This window comes from Salmo trutta, chromosome 32 (genome assembly GCF_901001165.1).
Source record: "Salmo trutta chromosome 32, fSalTru1.1, whole genome shotgun sequence".
Taxonomy (NCBI): domain Eukaryota; kingdom Metazoa; phylum Chordata; class Actinopteri; order Salmoniformes; family Salmonidae; genus Salmo; species Salmo trutta.
This window is the reverse complement of record NC_042988.1, coordinates 7,545,736-7,566,904: the sequence shown is the minus strand read 5'-3', so window position 1 is coordinate 7,566,904 and position 21,169 is coordinate 7,545,736. Positions and strand designations below refer to the sequence as shown.

At 46.3% G+C, this 21,169-nt stretch overlaps 1 protein-coding gene across 4 annotated transcripts in view; it reads right to left on the bottom strand.

The window, feature by feature from the left end:
- Positions 1-21,169, bottom strand: part of LOC115170941 (KAT8 regulatory NSL complex subunit 1) — a 78,867-nt gene that overhangs the window by 4,186 nt on the left and 53,512 nt on the right. For 2 of the 4 annotated variants that reach the window (XM_029727343.1, XM_029727342.1), the window contains exons 3-12: positions 11,270-11,411; positions 10,536-10,628; positions 9,826-9,926; positions 8,335-8,533; positions 5,529-5,700; positions 3,977-4,168; positions 1,404-1,580; positions 907-1,085; positions 636-760; positions 225-282 (exon numbers count right to left, since the gene is read on the bottom strand). In XM_029727343.1, the coding sequence (XP_029583203.1) occupies positions 225-282; positions 636-760; positions 907-1,085; positions 1,404-1,580; positions 3,977-4,168; positions 5,529-5,700; positions 8,335-8,533; positions 9,826-9,926; positions 10,536-10,628; positions 11,270-11,411 (1,438 nt within the window). The remainder of the gene's footprint in view (positions 1-224; positions 283-635; positions 761-906; positions 1,086-1,403; positions 1,581-3,976; positions 4,169-5,528; positions 5,701-8,334; positions 8,534-9,825; positions 9,927-10,535; positions 10,629-11,269; positions 11,412-21,169) is intronic. The other 2 variants (XM_029727344.1, XM_029727345.1) reach the window with 2 other exon arrangements.

Below are 21,169 nucleotides of genomic sequence, written 5' to 3'. Positions count from 1 at the left end.
GCCATCCAAGTTAGTGCTGTAACACGTTGGTTTGGTTATTACCATTAAATATATTACATTAGAGCGATACGGTGAAAACAAAGCAGTTATTTGGAGGTTGGTGGCGGCTCTATCTAGATGTTTGACATCTTTGGACAACTAAATCATACTCCTGGTCTGCATCAGTAAACTACACCAACTGAGATTCTGAAAAGGTCATACCAAGAAAAACTTTTTTTTTTTACCTCCTCAATGTCAGCCTCCTCAGCGATTGGCTTAGCACAAATGTCAACCTCCTTCCAACTGCAAAATGGAAGCCAGATAATTAATACATCAGTAATTCACCACCTGTGTGTGTGTGTGAGTATGCGTGTTCAAGTGAGTGAATGTACAGCTGATGTGCGTAGCTCTGGGCAGTCTCTCTTAGGCCCAGATTTAGGATCAGCTTACAGTCTCCCAAATCATATCCTAACAATTGCTATTTGCCCTTCTGGACATATCTAGGGATCAGCATCACAGTCCCATATCCTAACCGTTATTAATCTATTAGATGGGGGAAATTCCCAAACTGACTCTGGATCTGTGCTTAGTTTCCTGACTCTAGGCAACTTCCCCATGCCGAGGTAGACATGGCGGCCATTTTGTGTCTTGCGTACCTGGGGGTGAGGATCTCTTTGTACTGCAGTTTCTCTACGCGGGTGGTGGCAGCCACAGACATGGGGATGACGATGTTGTTGATGTCAAAGGAGCTCTCTCCCCTCCTCCTGCGGATGGGCTGATGCTGTACGGGGTAGAAGGGGAGTAGGGTCAGTCACCGTCAATCCAACTGCTAAAATACTTCTACAAATGACTTTACCATTATTGTTTCAATCACATAGTACATGCATGCGCACACAGCTGTACAGGCCAGCTGTGTGTGTGTCATACCGGGGTGCTGTTGTCCCTCAGGCTGCTGTTGAAAGAGGTGAAGGGCATGGAGCAGGTCTCTGAGGAGGCTGACAGCTGTCGGAGCAGGGAGCTGTGGGTGGGGGTGTGGAGCCCAGCAGATAGAGACTGACACAGACTGCCCCCATCCAGGTACAGCTTAGGGGTGTCTGAGGAGAGGTCAAGAGAGAGCGAGTATGGGGGAAGAATAAGAGAGTAGAGAAAAATGTCATGAAATACACTGGAATCCTCCCAGATTGATATAAATCCATCTCTCAAGTACTCAAGCCTTAAAAATTCAGTAAGTGACACTGGATAAAATGGATACGGAATAAAAGAATAAAAGTTTAAGCAATATGGAAAGGGTCAAATGTACAGTGAAAAACGGTGGAGGTGTCTACCCTTCAGAAGTCATTTGAGCTGCTCAAGCTATGAGACAGGTGCTTAGGGAGAGGGAAAGATAAAGAGAGAAAGAGGAAAATAGACTGTAGGCAACTTACTGTCCATCCGGTCCAGTGAGTGTTCTCGGGGCCTCTTGCGTGCGTGGCTCTTGTCGTAGGGCCCGTGGCCCCGCTCCCCTCGGTAGTGGGGGCGGCCCTCCAGCTTGGTGGACCCCAGCAGGCTGTCCAGCTGCTGCCTGTGTAGCTTCTCTGAACGCACCTTGTGGTGGGACAGGCCTGGTGAGGATGGAGCAACATGGAGGGTTAGGCAGTGTGTATGTTTTGTACACACACAGGGATATATTGTATATTACATGAATACAGTTTTCTACTTTAGCCACGACCAGTCAATATACACTGCTCAAAAAAATAAAGGGAACACTTAAACAACATCCTAGATCTGAATGAAAGAAATAATCTTATTAAATACTTTTTTCTTTACATAGTTGAATGTGCTGACAACAAAATCACACAAAAATAATCAATGGAAATCCAATTTATCAACCCATGGAGGTCTGGATTTGGAGTCACACTCAAAATTAAAGTGGAAAACCACACTACAGGCTGATCCAACCTTGATGTAATGTCCTTAAAACAAGTCAAAATGAGGCTCAGTAGTGTGTGTGGCCTCCACGTGCCTGTATGACCTCCCTACAACGCCTGGGCATGCTCCTGATGAGGTGGCGGATGGTCTCCTGAGGGATCTCCTCCCAGACCTGGACTAAAGCATCCGCCAACTCCTGGACAGTCTGTGGTGCAACGTGGCGTTGGTGGATGGAGCGAGACATGATGTCCCAGATGTGTTCAATTGGATTCAGGTCTGGGGAACGGGCGGGCCAGTCCATAGCATCAATGCCTTCCTCTTGCAGGAACTGCTGACACACTCCAGCCACATGAGGTCTAGCATTGTCTTGCATTAGGAGGAACCCAGGGCCAACCGCACCAGCATATGGTCTCACAAGGGGTCTGAGGATCTCATCTCGGTACCTAATGGCAGTCAGGCTACCTCTGGCGAGCACATGGAGGGCTGTGCGGCCCCCCAAAGAAATGCCACCCCACACCATGACTGACCCACCGCCAAACCGGTCATGCTGGAGGATGTTGCAGGCAGCAGAACGTTCTCCACGGTGTCTCCAGACTCTGTCACGTCTGTCACGTGCTCAGTGTGAACCTGCTTTCATCTGTGAAGAGCACAGGGCGCCAGTGGCGAATTTGCCAATCTTGGTGTTCTCTGGCAAATGCCAAACGTCCTGCACGGTGTTGGGCTGTAAGCACAACCCCCACCTGTGGACGTCGGGCCCTCATGGAGTCTGTTTCTGACCGTTTGAGCAGACACATACACATTTGTGGCCTGCTGGAGGTCATTTTGCAGGACTCTGGCAGTGCTCCTCCTTGCACAAAGGCGGAGGTAGCGGTCCTGCTGCTGGGTTGTTGCCCTCCTACGGCCTCCTCCACGTCTCCTGATGTACTGGCCTGTCTCCTGGTAGTGCCTCCATGCTCTGGACACTACGCTGACAAACACAGCAAACCTTCTTGCCACAGCTCGCATTGATGTGCCATCCTGGATGAGCTGCACTACCTGAGCCACTTGTGTGGGTTGTAAACTCCGTCTCATGCTACCACTAGAGTGAAAGCACCACCAGCATTCAAAAGTGACCAAAACATCAGCCAGGAAGCATTGGAACTGAGAAGTGGTCTGTGGTCTCCACCTGCAGAACCACTCCTTTATTGGGGGTGTCTTGCTAATTGTCTATAATTTCCACCTGTTGTCTATTCCATTTGCACAACAGCATGTGGAATTTATTGTCAATCAGTGTTGCTTCCTAACTGGACAGTTTGATTTCACAGAAGTGTGATTGACTTGGAGTTACATTGTGTTGTTTAAGTGTTCCCTTTATTTTTTTGAGCAGTGTATATATTTCTGATTTTGTCTAACAGTGTTAATTGACTGTAAAAACATCCTGGTGAAGTAGACTCCACCACAACACTAAAGCGGTCATATTTTCAGCCAGGTCTGTGAGTGAGTCTGCGTGAGCGTAAAAACGCAAACAAAACTGGCTTAGAAACGTACATTTTAACCTTGTGCTGCAGAGCTCTGGATTATGTAACATTGTAATGAAATGATTATCGGTGTATCATGCTCCCTCCATCTGTGCTCTCTGAATAGGGTCCATGCATTTGAAGCAGAAAACTACCGAAGCTTCTTCAATCAATCGCACAGAGGAAAGCGCTTTGTCATTTAGGCAGCTGAGTCACTGTATTTACCAGGAAATGCTGGGCCACATACACCTCACACCTGAATACTACAGAGTACCAAATAAAATAAACTTGTTATGTAGGACTGAGAATTGTCAGGCTGGTGGAGCCTCGTACGTTCCGTGTTGTTACACAGGTATATGAACAGCCAATACTGATCATATTAAGAGCTTTGCAAAACTAAGAGAACCTTCCTGTACGTCGCCTTACAGTGTACATTAGGGTCTGTTGCGTTACACAACGTTTAAGGTGTAGAAAATGAACATGCTTAGGGACAAATGGCTATACGAGCCTTCCACACTGGGAGGCAATAACCCGGTGCTTGGCTTTAAAGTCTCAGCCTTGGTTTTTTGTTGAGGTGATGAGGCTTTACTTACGGACTGTGGAGAGGAGGGAGTTGGTCATCTTGTGTTTGTCTTTGGGGGTGAAGGAGGCGGAGGGGTCGTGGGGGCGTCCCACGGAAAGCTTGTGCTTCAGGGAGAGCTTCTTCAGGGGTTTGATCTTCTCCAGCGGCCGGCTGTTCCAGTGGGACTTGAGGACGCGCTGCAGGTGCAGACTCATCGTCACGTCTGCACAAACACACAGAGGGACATGGGGGTTTGTGGTTAGCAGCAGATAAATTTTCTTTTTTAATCAGCTTTATAAGCTCTTGGCAAGAGCTCTCAAACTATGTTGTTTATGACTTACGACGTATCGATAATTCACTGTCCATATAGTTCGGCTGATCATTGTGTTTTACATTGTATGACATCAAATTGTACCAAGATGTTCAAATAAACCTACCTACACACACCTAAACAAGGCACATTGTCCCGGCAAAATAGAAACGAACCACCAATCAGGTATCGAGAACTGTATAGGCGTAGATTCTAGGGGAACTACAGATCAGATCAAACTTGTAAAAACTACAAACCCCATCAACCGTGCACTACTAAAAAAGGCCAACACCATTGTGTGTGCCAGCTACAGCAGCCATATTGGACCCCTCGCTACCACCTACAGACAGACAGTAGCACTGAATGGTCAGACTGCATTGCCTTTTCAACTACCAACCATCCCCTCTCACCAGTTGACCTAGTTCTGACTGCACCATCCATCTCCAGCCAGTCCTTTATACCTCATTACGCTGCAGACTTTTGACGCTTTCACATCTCTCAGGCCTAGCTAGCTAGCTCGCTCCTCTCATGTGGAAAAGGAACATCTGGGACTGCGAGAGAGGGCGAGGGTGGATGCAGTGAGCAGCAGTGGTTTGACAGAGCGTCAGAGTGGATTTCTCCCGCAATCCACCAGGGGGAGGACTTCAGCAGTTCCAGACTGGAAGCTCTAGAAGCCCCTCCACCCCCGCCAACCCCCCCCTGAGGATTTGGCCTGCTTTCATCCTGCACTCTACATCCTATTTCCCCCTGCCTTTAATCTAAGCACTGGCAGGCCCACATCACAGGTCCGGGCCACAGGCCTTTACTACAGCAGTAGAGAAGTGTGGGAGGGAGCTCACTAGTGGAAATCAGAGTCAGAATGAAATACACGGAACATGACATGTGTGGAACAATGCCCCTTGATTGGATTGAAGCTGGTGGTGCTGCAAGTTCTTGATACATCAAAGCTCCAGCTCAAATTCTGCCTAGAAAACAGTCTATATAACGTGGTGCGCCTAAGTAGTCAATGCTGGATCGTTATCACTTATAAACCAACTATGCTGCTCCACTACCCAGCAAGCACAAGCTGGCACAGCAACCTCTGTCCCTTGTTAGCCAACCCCTAGCCCTTGACCCAGGGCATGACGAGGGCAGAGCTACTTACAACAGTGAGAGAGAAGATGTGGCGTAACGTAGCTACTAGGCGTGCGTTGTCGCCGGCTGGAGCGGGTTTGGATGTATTTTTATGATCAAACAAATTCAATCAATCCGTCAACCAACCGATCAATCTTACCGTCTGTGAGGGAGAGGATGGGGTGCACGCAGGGGTCGAACTGGGACAGCCTCTCCAGTAGAGGGCGCTCATACTGGACGTCAGAGGAGGAGAGGGTGCGGCCGCCACACGTCATACACTGGGGGTTGACCTCGCAGCCGCAGCGAGGACCCGGTACGCTCAGTCTCTGGCCCTGGAGAAGAGAGGGAGGGGAAGGGAAGGAAACAGGGATGGTTCTTTAACCCTATTTAACCGGGTAGGTCTAAGTAATCGAGTGAGTGCAAATTCTCAATGCAACAACAAGGACAAACGGGTAAGATCCAGACACATGGGGAACATGTAAACAGAGGGAAACCATCTCTGAAGTAGCTCGGATTGAGCTAGTCATCATATTCCTGTTCCAACAACAACATACTGTTGCACATCAAAGTCTCAAAAAATTAAACATGGGTACTTTCTACAACACCTGCCTTCTTGTAAGGCAAACAAAATGGGACCAGATTCAATTGTTTAAGAAATAAAAACATAGATACATAGCACCACTAGCTTAGCTTTTCCTGCCATAACGTAGGGTAAAGCCTTTGAAACTGCGGCGGTGCTGGTTTAACAAGATAAGCCAGAGTTCCTGTTATGTTTAACGCTTTAACAACGATCTGAAGCGCTAGGAGCTGAGCGGAGAGCTCGTTCACAGCCCGTTCCCGTTATGGCAGCGTTTCCTTTTACTGAACAGAGTACGAGTGTTGATCTGGGATAAGCTCCCCCTGTCCAGTCAAACCGCTTTGAGTTGTGGGCGTCTGTCAGGCAGCTCCTCCTAGTCCGAGATATAACGCCGCTGCTTTAAACAGAACACGAGTCAGCTGCATTCAGCCCTACCTGTGTCGTTGAAGACTAGCCACCTGTTCCAAGGCCACTTCACATGGAGGAATAGACCTCTTTGGAGAATGCAGAGGTAGAAGACATCTAGCCTATACACACACACACACACACACACACACACACACACACACACACACACACACACACACACACACAGAGGGTGTGTTCTCTCACTATGAGAGTTCGAATGCAGATCCTTAAAATGTACTGGCGTGGAGGGCTGGCAGTCATTCACCACTAACCCCATATGCTGTAGTCAGTACATTGACAAACACGTACACTCCCCACGTGTAATCACACTTAATGCACAAACACAGACGCTCGCATGTCCTTTCACACTTGTAACTCAAGACACACACAGACCGGCATACATTCACTTGTTTTTTTTGCTGCCACTTGCCCTTTGGACAAGTAGGACTGACTTTGTACTCGTCCGAAAGCTCAAGTCACTTGTCCCCCAAATAATTATGGTCTGTAACACCATGGGCTAAAAGGGAAAGCTAAAAACGGCATTGTATGATGCAAGGAATCACTTTACAAAATACAATTATCATTATTATTACCATACAGAGAACCGCAAAAATGTAGGCTACCCTCTGCCAATAGGCTTCTTTGCATATGCAAGCCTGTCTGAAAATAGAACACTGCCCCTTTAAGGCTCTCCTGGAGGATGGTTGGCTGACAAAATATTGCAACATCACAATTACAACTAATAACTTTGTCTTTATAACATAAGTTAACGAATCAGGGACCAAATGGGACCAAATGGCTAAAGTTGGCTACCTCAAGCAAGGTAACTAACAAATACATGTTTATCTGCCTTGTAAGGCTAAAATATTCAGGTTTCAGTGGAGATCTACTGACAGCATTGGGAATCATTTGTCATTTGGGCTAGGTCTAATCATACACATATTTTAACGTTGTCAGAATGACACGGCCAATGCTTAATATAACTTTCCAAATGTGTCAAGATTTATTTCTCAACTCTGAGTACTTGAGAGGCAGTTTTACAGCAGCAATATTTAGCTTTGGTTTATTAACACACCCGTTCATTATTCACGACGAGTGCTGCTGGAACGTTTTTTTTTTTTAGGACATCGGACATGACAACGACATTAATATGATGCTTTAAGCTAAACAGTTCACTACTGAGATAACTAGCCAGGCAACACCATATGTTTTGAATTGGTTCTTTAGTTTATCGGTTTGTCCATCGTTATTTTACAGGCCTTCCTGCTGTAAATGTCTCCCTCTCTCTCTTCGGACCCAATCACACTGGAACACACCAGGTGATGCCCACGCCATGACTTTTCAGGACCATGCGAACCCTGACCAAAGATATGCTATACCTCATCAAATAACACACTAACTAGCGAGGAATATGAGCAAACGTGGCTACGTGCAGTTCTGCGCTTCGATCTCAAAAGTGATTGACATACCCCGCCAGTCAACGCAATATAATTCTATTCTGATGCGCTCTGCATAAATTGGGAAAACAGAGCACAACAACGCATGTGGAGGATACTCTGGTCCAATTCTGACGTTTGTATTTGTTTGATACTGTGATTGTTTTTACTTACTACAGTATTCTATATTCTGCTCGTCTGATATTTATTTTTACGTGCCCCGGACAAGCCGTAATGTCGAGCCGTGAACAAATGTACACACACACCAATCCACCACCCATGAGTAAAAGGACACACATTGCAGATGGCATATCCTTATAAACACACACATAATATATAGGCTACACACAGACAAAATATCAGCCGACCACTCTGTAGTTCAAGAACACTGAGCCATACCAGCAAACAATACACCCATTCGCTACCCAGTAAAAAAAAGAAAAAGAGCTGAAAACACAATATGACAATGTAGCAGTGAAAGCACACCAACACAAAAACATTACACACACACACACACAAACAGTAAAGCGCGCACACACACCAACCTTGCGGTTGAGGTTGGTGACGGTGCTGGGCCTGACGAGGCGTCGTCTCTTGCAGCTGAGGAGGGGCCGTGTTCGGGCCGACACACACGTGTCGTCCTGAGGGGAGCACAATAGCTGGGGCTGGGACGAGGGCTGGTTCTGCTGCTGCTTCTTCAGCTGCTCCTCCGGGTCAGATCCCTCTGGAGAACCAGGCCGCAGGCTGGAGGGAGGGACAGTTACTCATCAATACTACACGAAAGAAGACAGAGAAACCCTGTGAATCTACATCCACGAGCTGCTGATAAATATTAGGGCTGAGTGATTAGTGCTTTTTACGGTCGGTTCGCTTATTTGGGTTGAATGTTGTAACACAGAAAATAAAACAATTCATAAAAGTCCCATGATGGTAGTGACTGCCCATCAGTACTGCTTATCACTTATTAAACATCATTTACTTTAATAAAATATTGCAGTTGTGTATATTATTTATTTTTCATTTGATTAATTTATTATTTCAGTCCAAGTCATCATCTCAGAGCTGCTGCCAATGCTTTCTGACAAAAATCCCTATTTTGTAGTTCCTCAAGGTAAACAAGGCATACTTTTATGACTGCTGAATACCAACTATCAAATCACTTAGATCATGTATTTTCAGGTAGAGATACCACGAAGCGACAGCTGCTCTCTATATCCCCTCACAATCACGCATTGTTCTGCCTCTTCTGTAGCAGGCATAAAAGAAACAGAGACCGAACAAGTAGATGTACAATGGATTATGCTCTTTGTGGTTTACTACAATATCGGCCAATTGGAAACTACAACTCCCTACTACATTGCATAGTTCAGGCTGGATCTGACTCATCTCCAGAGAAACTGTGCAATGTGCGCATTGAGCTCACAGAAAAAAAGAAGAAAATGGAATTCAGATAATTGAACCGTTGTCGGTCAACTAGTTTAAAAAACGAAAAATAACAGAAATGTTGGTTAATCGCTCAGCACTAATACATATGGACAATGTAGGTCTATAGACACACGACATAAGCTGGAGGGAAGGGAGGGACAGTCACTCATCAACATCGCAATACACGAGTCCGTATATTACTACTACTGATTATGTTCATTATGGATTTATGTTTTGATTGTCCACTGAGTATTTGGTAGGTCTCAGTGTAACAGTATGGGAGGAAACGCCCATCCCATTTATCACTATAATGAGTGTGAACACGTATTACTCGGTGACAGAAGGATTATTTAAGTATGACACAAATAACTTCCATTTACAGTTCTGCATCCCACTAGAGGAAAACAACAGCAGCAGCATGAACACATGTGCACAAAACCTGTAGTATGTTTGGGAAGGACAGTGAGCAGCTGCAATTCCCACATGGATCATGTCCCCACCCACCAACCCACCCCTTTGTCCAGACACAGTGGTTGGCATAGAATGGTTGGCATTCCTGCAGGACACACACCAAGTGGACGGGTAAGAGGGTTCATTCGGTTGTGTCGTACCTGTTGATGATCCCGTTGACCTGTCTCCCAGACGCGCACCCTTTCCTCAGGCTCGTTTCCACGGATCCGGGACCCTCCGCCCCACCGTCTGAGCCGCACTCCTGGAACCAAAAACAAGGTTGGCACGGATACCATGGAACTCCCCTTCTAAACTCTTCCAACCCACCCTCCTCAACTCCATTCCACTACAGCCTAAGCCCAGAACAGTTGAACAACCTCCTCGTGAATTCCTCGCGCCACAACTGAATGGATAGAAAGGTCAACGGTACTTGGCATGACAAAACAAAGACCACCACTGTTTTGGGACCTCCCCCTCCTCACCCCGAGATAGTAGTTCCTCCTCCCTCCCAAGTCCCGGAGACTGGTTGGGGTTCTGTGGGCGAGTCTTGTTCCCGTCTCTCTATTTTGGGCACAGTGCCAGGGTGCCATCTTGAGCGCTGTCCTCTCTCCCTCCCTCCCTCTCCCTTCTCTTTCTCCCCTGAACTGGTAGGGAGGGACCACGCTAAGTGGAAAAGTCGCATTTGCTCTCCCTTTCTCTTTGATACAGTACATCATACGACATTACTTAAGAGGATGACGTACTAACTGAACCGTGGACATATTCGCCTAAAATTAGGGCATAAATAGGATACGCGAGTTGACGTCTAAGAAATTAAGACACAGGCTTGTTGAGGATCTGATTGGACAGTTACATCGTCAGACTCATTTACCTGCATTACCGGGCAACCAACAGGCTCCGCCTTCACCTCCCCGTCCTCGGGTGACACGTCAAAGAGGGAGGTCTCTGCCAGCATTATGGAACCCTACGAGAGCGCAGATAGGCCAGGGTGAGCTCTTCAGTCCTTCTGAATCATAACACCAGAGGTAACAGTGGCTTTGCACCAAAGTAACTGGTTTTGGTGTAGCCACAGACAAGGGGCACCATGAACAAGCTGTTGAAGCAATTTGCTATAAATTTAACCAGGAAGGCTAAGATATTCCACTGGGAAATCACTGATGGATGGATGGATGGATGGAGTGAGAGAAAGAAAAAGAGTGCGAAGCAGAGGATAAGAGTGGGGAAGAGAGTGAGGGATAAAAGCAGACAGACATGTCAGAGGTATCGAGGTATGCAACATACTCTTGATACAAACAGAAGAGCAAAGCGTTCCCACTTTTCTCATCCGTCGTTGAGGTGTGAGCCGAGTTACTTTGAGCGTGGGGTGCGAGAGACGTGTTAGGTCACGTGACATGCTTCTACACCCCCCCCCCATCTACCAATGACATCATGACTTTCACCAGGTCCGCCCCCTCCCCTTCCCCTCCACTCTTGGGCTTGTTGCCAGGGCAACCCAGGTGGCTGAGACTGAGGGTGCTGACCATAGAGAAACATTGAATTACTTTAGAAAGAATAATCGTAATCAGAGTTAAGACCCAGGGTTGTATTTATTGCGGTGGCGCTGACCTTGTTGGAGCGGAGCTGACGGTAGATGTCCGTCTGCTGGCGGATGCGGTACTCCAGGTCAGACACGTGGGCCTGCAGCCAGTTCCAGTGGCTGACTATGGAGGCTCTATCCACCGCGTAGCGCCCCTCCGCACGTCTCCATCTGTAGGGCAGAGAGAGAGAGAGAGGAGGACAGGGTCAGAGCAGAGGCAGGAGAGAAGGGGGTGTCCGTGTCAGTGTGAGAGAGAGTGAGAGATTGTGTGTGGGAAGTGTGATTGCTTGTTCGGAGGAAGGTCAGTGAGGGCTCAGAGGTCAGTGACCAGGCCTTTTAGAATGAAGCAAAGGGGCGTCACACAAATAACACTAATGGGGGAAAAAGCCTCAAAAACATCCATCTACCTCCATTCACAACGCTAGCCACAGACTTTCCTAAGCTATCACACACACATACGGGACGGGCACGGTTATTTGTTCGAACGGGCGTCAGTATTTGGTTACTTACAAGTTTATATAAAAAAAAATGTACGTTTGTTTAAAATTGTATTTGATTATCTATGTGACATTGCTATATTCCAGGGCAGACCATATCATTTGAAATTATAATAAAACAACAGGTCTATGAATGCGCCCCATAACATAAAAAAAAAAAAAAAAAAAAGAGGCACCGGTAGCCTATAGACACTTCACACGTCTAGCTTGTTATTGGTAGGTCAATCAAAGCAGCTTTACAGTCAGAGGCTCCATGTGAAGCAAGAGAAGTGGGAGATTTCTAATCAATGGAAAATCCCCCTCCCGCCAACAAGCAAAGTGCACCACCTGTCCTGAGTCACGCAAACAAGTCCCCATTGAAGTAAAACAGTCGGGATATTATTTGAACAGTGAAATCAAATGCCCATGCCTAACACACACACTCCCCCAGTGACTGATGACATTTAGTCTAATTAAATCGGCACTTTTTCTTGGCTCCCCGAGCTGCTCGACTTAGTTTGTTTCTCTTACGTTTCAATAGCAGCGGCAGCAGCACGCCATGTACCTAGTTACAAAACTGTAGCTGGCACCTTTCCACTGAACCCCTTCCCATGTGTTCTACACCGGGGCCTGCACGCCTAGTAGTAGCCTCCCCTACCCTGAATGTGCTGTGTTCAAGCCAAGAGTTCCACACGATGGAGCTGTGAGCGAAGGACATTTTGGGTCGGAAGATGTCCCTGTGAACTCTGAAATGACTCGAGATTACCCTCGATCACAATCTGTCCCAGGAGGGAGAGCGACAGAGAAATGAGGGTGGGATGGGGCGACAGGGACAATGAGGGCAAGAAATCAGTGCAATGGGGTTAAGAGAGAGGGTAGGGAAAAGAGATGAACAGAAATTGAAATAGTGAAGGGGCATGTAGAGAGAACGAAAGACAAAAAGAGAGGGCTGCTATGTTCTTTCTATAGAGCCAACGTTACATAACCCACTTTCCTATCAGTCTGGTGAGATGGCTGGAGACCAGTGAGGCCTCTGTTGCTACAGGCCCTCCTCCTCCACCCCCATTTTTCTCCCTCCTCCCTCTCCTCATCTACTCTGGCTGGAATTTAGAGGACAACCTCTCACCACACACTATGTATACGTCCCAAATGGCACCCTATTCCCCATTTAGCGCACTCATTCTGACCATGGCCCATAGGGCTCTGGTGAAAAGCAGTGAACTACATAGGGGACGGGATGCAATTTGGGACAGGGCCGCTGGTTCAATACTCTCCCAAACACCCCCCCCCCCCCCCCCTACGGCTTTCATTCTCACCCTCTTTACAGCTATCAATAATCAATACAGACCAACCGAACAAGGTCACTTTTTGTTTAGAAGGGGCTGTGTTCTGGCGCCCAGAATCTCTTACACAGACACAAAGAGGCTTAAAGCCTAGGAGGAAGACGTAGGCCTAGTACTGCAAAATATGCTGTTTTCAGAATGTGGCAATGTAAAATGTATTTCCAAGACTCAGATTTCATGTCATACATTCAGGCGAACGCTCCAAAGCGTCGCCTGTCTACACTTGCACGCACACCTTTTCAAGACGGCTGGATATAAATACAGCCTTCTCTCTTCACAGTTCCTCCAGGAAGAAAAAAAAAGACATGCTAAAATGATGTGAGAACATGCATGTATACTCCCGCTCTTCATTAGCACACATGCAGACTAAATTAGCACACCACACACACACACACACACACACACACACACACACACACACACACACACACACACACAGGAAAAGGAAAGTAAGGCAGCCTCCCATTTCCAAGGTTAGTGTGATACAGGAAAATAAGCCTAGAGTGTGACGTGGCCAGTTCCATAAAGGTAGCCAGTGAGCAAAAACATATGGGAGGATTTCAGAAGACTGAATAAATCAGCTACTCAGAGATGCTGTATTTTATATTCTGATTAGCAATAAAGCACACATGGACCTATAAACAAGGCCATTGTGGGGAGGGAGGTGATGGGGAACCAAAGACAAGTTATAAGAGAGAAACAATTAACTCTTCCTGTAAAACCAAACAAACACAAATCTGAACCAGGACCCCTGAGTCCACAGTCCATTTTAAATGAAGAGTGCTTTTTTTCTACCCCAAGTCTCTTCTCTTCAATTAAAAAAATTCCACATGGGCTGTGGTGAGTGTGGGGGAGGGGCAGTACGCAATGTACTGCAGTACTGCAGTCAACCAACAGGGGCAGTGAAGGGGCGAGAGAATGAACCATGCGTTGTAGGGCAGAGGGAGGGACAGAGGGAGAATGCTGGGTGTAGTAGGGATGTGGAGAGGGAGGGTGAGAGAGAGAGAGAGGAAGGGACAGAGGGAGGAGTTTTGGCTGCTGCCTGCCTGCTGCTGAAGCGACACAATGAGTCCCCCGCTCCTGACTGTGATCCACACAGGAACAGGAAGCAGGCATACAGGAAGTAGCCACAATCACATTCTCTCTCTCTCCATCACACAAGACACACAGAGAGAGAGAGAGAGTGAGAGCGAGCAAGCGGGGGGAGGGAGAGAGAGACACCGTCTTGAATGATGCAGAGGTTGCTGGTTCTGCTCGCCCCAAGTCTTAGTGTCGCACTCCTGATGGAAACAATTACACAAAACACTGGTGACCTACTGGTGTAGGGGTTAGTCTCAGTGCAAAAGCACCAGTACAGGGACAACCAATAACACTGACAATCACAGAAACACCCACACAGGAAAACACACAAGTACAATCTAAAAAACAAAACGCCAGGACAGGAGCTCCGACAAGAAGTCTCTCCCACATAAAACACGATGTGTGTGTAATAACAACACTCTCACAGAGGGCATGTGAAGTGCCCCTGCAGACTTCCAGAAACCCCGCCGAGGTTCTTCACCTATAACAAGCCCTTTAAATACCTTTTACATTTATCCACGACTCGTTTCAATAAGCGCTCGGAGCCGGCGAGGGCGTCCGGCAAAACAGGCCTCTTCCTCGGACTTTCTGACAATACTGCAATACAATTCTCTGTGTGGTGGCCATCAGGAAAACAAGTGCCAATCTCCATCTCTGATATTCACTAAAACACACACTGTGGATTAGTAGCTACCAAACATATACCATTGAGTCACTCGCTTTTCTTTTTTGACTTTTAGCTGACATTCTCGGTTGCGTGCACGCAGTCTGGGACTTGTCTCCCCTCGGCCAGAGAGGAGAGATTAAGTGGCCATGTGCCATCCTCTCTGGTGAGGCTCCCTCTTATAGATCCATCCATCACACACTGCTGCTGCTGTTCATTATCTATCCTGTTGCCTAGTAACTTTATTCTTAGTTATTTGTCCATGTCTACGTCAACTACATCGTACGTCTACACATCGACTCGGTGCTGGCATCCTGGGTACATAGCAAAGTTCTCGTTACTCATTGTGTATTTATTATTACTTTTCTATTATTTCTCCATTTTATTTCTCTGCATTGTTGGGAGAGGGCCCGTAAGTAAGCATTTTACTGTTTGTCTAGATCCGTTGTTCACGAAGCATGTGACAAAAAAAATAAAATAGATATTTTATTTGACACACTTCCTGCGTCTCTGTGAGAGGCCTGACTTCAGAGACACATACAGAGGGGTCACAGAGCTCTGGGAGGCCGTGTCTGCGTGAAACAAGCCCTAGCGGAAAGATAAGGATACACTGCCTGGCATTGAGAAGAAATCCAGAGTAACGTCAGTAAGGAGTATGGGCTGGCGTTGTGGTAGGAAAGTGTGTGTGACCTTGACGCGTGGGGTCCTGTCCTCTCACCTGGGGTGAGTCATTCACACTTGTCTCTACTCTGCTCTCACCTAGGAATGGGAGCTGTTTTGCAAGGCCGAGACGATACCAGTATCATGATACTCGTTTTTATTTTCCAAAATTTTTTCATACAGCAGCTTTTTAAAGGACCAAAGAGTTGATTTGCATCGCATTTGAATTTTTGGCATGGACAAAATATTGCGATAATGGTAACGCCACAGATCTACTGTTTTGTAGTGTGTGTGTGCGCATGTGCATGCGCGCGTGTGGCCAGACAGTAGTAATGTCCATAGTAAAGGAATGCCAGACCACCAGATGATGGCTAGCTGGTAAACCACAGAGAAATAAAATGGAATCTCATGCTCAATATAGCGCTCAAACATAAACCTAGCCCACCACTCCAACATTAAACCAAATGCCTTATGATTTATGTGAAAATCGAACACTTTGATAAATATTTCAGATATCGTCAGAAGTCAGCCAGAAGCTTACATCTGTCAGTCAGTAGTACACACACACACACACACACGAGAAACCCGCCGAACCAGGAAATGAACGCAGCGAGCAGTGAGGCAAAACAAAAACACAGGATATAAAAGGCGGGTGGTAATCGTCATGGTCGCTGAGGTAACAGGGGCCGAACCGTCAAAGGAAATAACATCAGACTATTAAAGGGAATGGAACGAGCGCATGGTGAGAAAAAAAAATAACCCACCCTTCTTTAAAATACATGAGCATATCTAAATGCCATTAGCAGTGTGGGATGAGCCAGGATCCACATGCTGCTTTTAGCAGCGACAAAAGAGCGAGAGGGAGGGAGGGTGGAGAGAGGAAGAGAAAGCACTTCTTCCAGTCAGCCTGTGTGTGTGTGTGTGTGTGTGTGTGTGTGTCTACGGGCAGGGTTTAGTGGAGAACAAAGGGTTTGATGTGCTGGGAGAGAGAGAAAAAAAAACAGATCCCGCCCACCTCCCCTGTCACATGACTAGCCTTCATGGCGCAGCATGAAGGCGGGAGTGAAAGAGCAAGGCGAGAGGCGGAGGGAGGGAGTGAGGAGGCGGGAAAAAAATTGGAGGGAGAGGGGGAGTGAGGAGCCGAGAGAAGAGAAGCTGGTGAAAGAGAAGAGGGCAAGGAATGAAGATGTCTGGGAAGGGCATTTACAAACCCATTCCATTCCTGCTAGAAAAATACCGGGAGCTATCCAGGGCTCTTCTGAATGGTCCGACTCCAACACCTTCATTGAGTTTGCAGATGACACGGCGGTGGTAGGCCAGATCACCGATGAGGATGAGGTCAGAGACCTGGCAGTGTTGTGCCAAGACAAGAACCTCTCCCTCAATGTCAGCAAGACAAAAGCAGCTGATCATGGACTACAGGAAATTAAGGGTAAGAGCACGCCCCCATCCATAGGGCTGTAGTGGAGCAGTTCCAGAGCTTCAAGTTCCTCGCTGTCCACATCACGAAGGAATTAATTATCATGGTCCAAACACACACCAATACAGTCGTGAAAAGGGCATTACAACGCTTCTCCCCCTCAGGAGGCTGAAGAAATGTGGCATGGGCCTTCAGATCCTCAAAAAGTAATACAGCTGCAATATTGAGAGTATCTTGACTGGCTGCATCACCGCTTGGTATGGCAACTGCTTGGCATCCGGCCACAAGGCGCTACATAGGGTAGTGTGTACGGTCCAGTACATCACTGGGGCCGAGCTTCCTGTCACCCAGGACCTCTATACTAGGCAGTGTCAGAGGAAGACCCTAAAAATTGTCAAAGACTCCAGCCACCCAAGTCATAGACTGTTCTCTGTGTTACCGCACAGCAAGCGGTACTGATGCACCAAGTCTGGAACCAACAGGACCCTGAACAGCTTCTACCCCCCAAGCCATGAGACTGCTAAATAGTTAGTTAAATAGTTAACCAATAGCTACCCAGATTAACTGCATTGACCCTTTTGACTCATCACATGCGCTGCTTTTACTGTTTGTCTATTCTGTTGCCAAGTCACTTTATCCCTACCTATATGTACATTACTACCTCTATCTCGTACCCCTGCATCATGACTCGGTACTGGTAACCCATGTATATAGCCAAGTTATCGTTACTCATTGTGTATTTATTACTCTTTCTGCATTGTTGGGAAGGGCCCGTAACTAAGCATTTCACTGTTAGTCTACACCGGTTGTTTACGAAGCATGTGAAATATACAATTTTATTTGACCAACATGCTAAAAGCACTGACAGGGAAACATAGCTTAAAAAAGGGCAATATGTGTTTTAAATTAATGATATAGGCCTACAGCCATTGAAACAGTGGTGGGGTGACCTGCTTTGCTGTTTGAATCCCAGATTGCCCCTTCAAAACATGTTTTATAATGAGGTCAGATCAAGGGTGGGCCAATCCTCTACAATGACTTACACGCCTCAGGCCTACATATTCCTCTACTGTATAAAAAAGTATGTTTAGACCAAGTGATGAAGGATAGTGAGAGCCTTTGATAAAAGCTATTATTAAAGATGAAAGATTTAATAATACCCCATAGTATCAAAAGTGGAATTATGTATTTGGACATTTTTACAAATTCATTCAAATTGAAAAGCTGAAATGTCAGTGAGTATTCAACCTTTTTGTTTTGGCATGCTTAAATAAGTTCAGGAGTAAAAATGGGAAACAAGTCACAAAGTTGCAGTTAATGTGTGTGCAATAAGTGTTTAACATGATTTTGGAATGACTACCTCATATCTCAGTACCCCACACATACAGATAAGTGGAGGCGAGGTCCCTCAGTCGAGCAGTGAATTTCAAACACAGATTCAACCACAAAGACCAGGGAGGTTTTCCAATGCCTCGCAAAGGGCACATATTGGTAGATAGGATAATCTTGATCGTAGGTCATCGATTTTATTTTCCAATGATTGTACGTTGGCCAATAGAACGGATGGCAGTGGGGGTTTACTCGCTCGCCTACAAATTCTCAGAAGGCGGCCTGACCTCCGCCCCCCTTTTCTCCGTCTTTTCTTCACGCAAACGGTGGGGATTTGGGCCTGTTCCCAAGAAAGCGGTATATAATTTGCGTCTGACTCGTTAAAGGAAAAAGCTTCTTCCAGTTTGAGTTATCGCTGTTCTGATGTCCAGAAGTTATTTTCGGTCATAGACAGTAGCAGCAACATTATGTACAAAATAAGTTCAAAAATAAGTTACAAACAACGCTAAAAAACTAACAAAATAGCACAGTTGGTTAGGAGCACGTAAAACGTCAGCCATTCTACAGTTCATGCAGAGTAGGAGAATGGATGATCTCGGCTTGTGTGGTTCCCACTGTGAAGCATGGAGGTGGTGTGATGGTGCTTTGCTGGTGACACTGTCAGTGATTTATTTAGAATTCAAGGCACACTTAATGGCTACCACAGCATTCTGCAGCGATATGCCATCCCATCTGGTGTGCGCTTAGTGGGACTATCATTTGTTTTTCAACAGAATAATGACCCAAACCACACCTCCAGGCTGTGTAAGGGCTATTTGACCAAGGAGAGTGATGGTGCTGCATCAGATGACCTGGCCTCCATAGTCACCCGTCTCAACCCAATTGAGATGGTTTGGGATGAGTTGGACCGGAAGAGTGAAGGAAAAGCAGCCAACAAGTGCTCAGCATATGTGGGAACTCCTTCAAGACCGTTGGAAAAGCATTCTTCATGAAGCTGGTTGAGAGAATGCCAAGAATTTGCCTTGACAGCTTTGCACATGGTGGCTACTTTGAGGAATCTAAAATATATTTTGATTTGTTTAACAGTTTTTTGGTTACTACATGACTCCATGTAGTACAAATGAAGAAAAACCATTGAATGAGTAGGTGTCCAAACTTTTGACTGGTACTGTATAAAAAAATGTTTTGATGAAAATAAATGTGTTACTGCTAATAGCCCATACAAATGCATTGAATAACAGATTCATGACATGGAACAACAAATCATCCACAAAAAAAATACCTTTTCTCAGAGATATAAGAAAGATCCCTTATTTTAGGGACAAACTGGTAGAGGGGGAACCTTCAGATGTCTTGTGAGGCCTGTGGACGTCCTAGAGCAAAACAACCGACATGTATGTGTTCGTGAGTGTGTCACCTTTGCACAGAGTGTGTTTGATTGGGCTACACACTAACTGTTCGGATGCTACAGACAGAAGTTGGCAGATCGGCTGTACCGACTTCAGACAAGTCCCAAGACGCTTGTGGGGGTCGCAGAGCAAAAACGGAGAACACCATCAATTGTGTTTGTTGTCCATAGACTTCAGACAAGTCCCAAGACGCTTGTGGGGGGGGGCCATAGAGAAATAACACCACCAAGTTCGTGAGAGTCTTATCTTTCCATAGAGGGGTCATAATACACTGAACAAATATATAAAAGCAACATGCAACAATTTCAAAGATTTTGTAGTTCACAAGGAAAAGCATTCAATTTAAATAAATTCACTACGCCCTCCCTAATCTATGAATTTCACTTCACTGGGAATACAGATATGCATCTGTTGGATCACATATATACACCGTAATAAAAAAAGGTAGGGGCGTGGATCAGAAAACCAGTCACTATCTGGTGTGACCACCATTTGCCTCATGCAGCCCAAAACATCTCCTTCGCATAGAGTTGATCAGGCTGTTGATTTGTGGAATGTTGTCCCACTCCTCTTCAATGGCGGTGCAAAGTTGCTGGATATTGGAAGGAACTGGAACACGCTGTTGTACACGTCAATCCAGAGCATCCCAAGCATACTCAATGGGTGACATGTCTGGTGAATATGCAGGCCATGGAAGAACTGGGACATTTTCAGCTTTTAGAAATTGTGTACAGAACCTTGCGACACGGGGCCGTGCATTATCATGCTGAAACCTGATGTGGTGGCGGTGGATGAACGGCACAGCAATGGGCCCCAGGATCTCATGGTCCCGTGTGGCTCAGTTGGTAGAGCATGGTGTTTGCAATGCCAGGGTTGTGGGTTCGATTCCCACAGGGGACCAGTACGGAGAAAGAAATGTATGCACTCACTACTGTAAGTCGCTCTGGATAAGAGCGTCTGCTAAATGACAAATGTAAAAATGTAAATCTCGTCACGGTGTCTCTGTGCATTCAAATTGCCATCAATTAAATGCAATTTTGTTTGTTGTCCGTAGCTTATGCCTGCCCATACATAACTTCACCGGCACCATGGGGCACTGTTCACAACGTTGACATCAGCACACCGCTCGCCCACACGACGCCATACATGTTGTCTGGAAGTACTACCAAATTCTCTAAAATGACGGGGGAGGCGGCTTATGGTAGAGAAATTAACATTCAATTCTCTGGACACAGCTCTGGTGGACATTCCTGCAGCCAGCATGCCAATTGCACACTCCCTAAAAACTTGAGACATTTGTGGCATTGTGCTGTGTGACAAAATTGCACATTTTAGAGTGGCCTTTTATTGTCCCCAGCACACCTGTGTAATGATCACGCTGTTTAATCAGCTTCTTGATATGTCACACCTGTCAGGTGGATGGATTATTTTGGCAAAGGAGAAATGGTCACTAACAGGGATGTAAACAAATTTGTGCACAAAATTTGAGAAAAATAAACTTTGCGCGTATACAATGCTCTAGCTCGGTCACCTTTCACTGCAGATGCG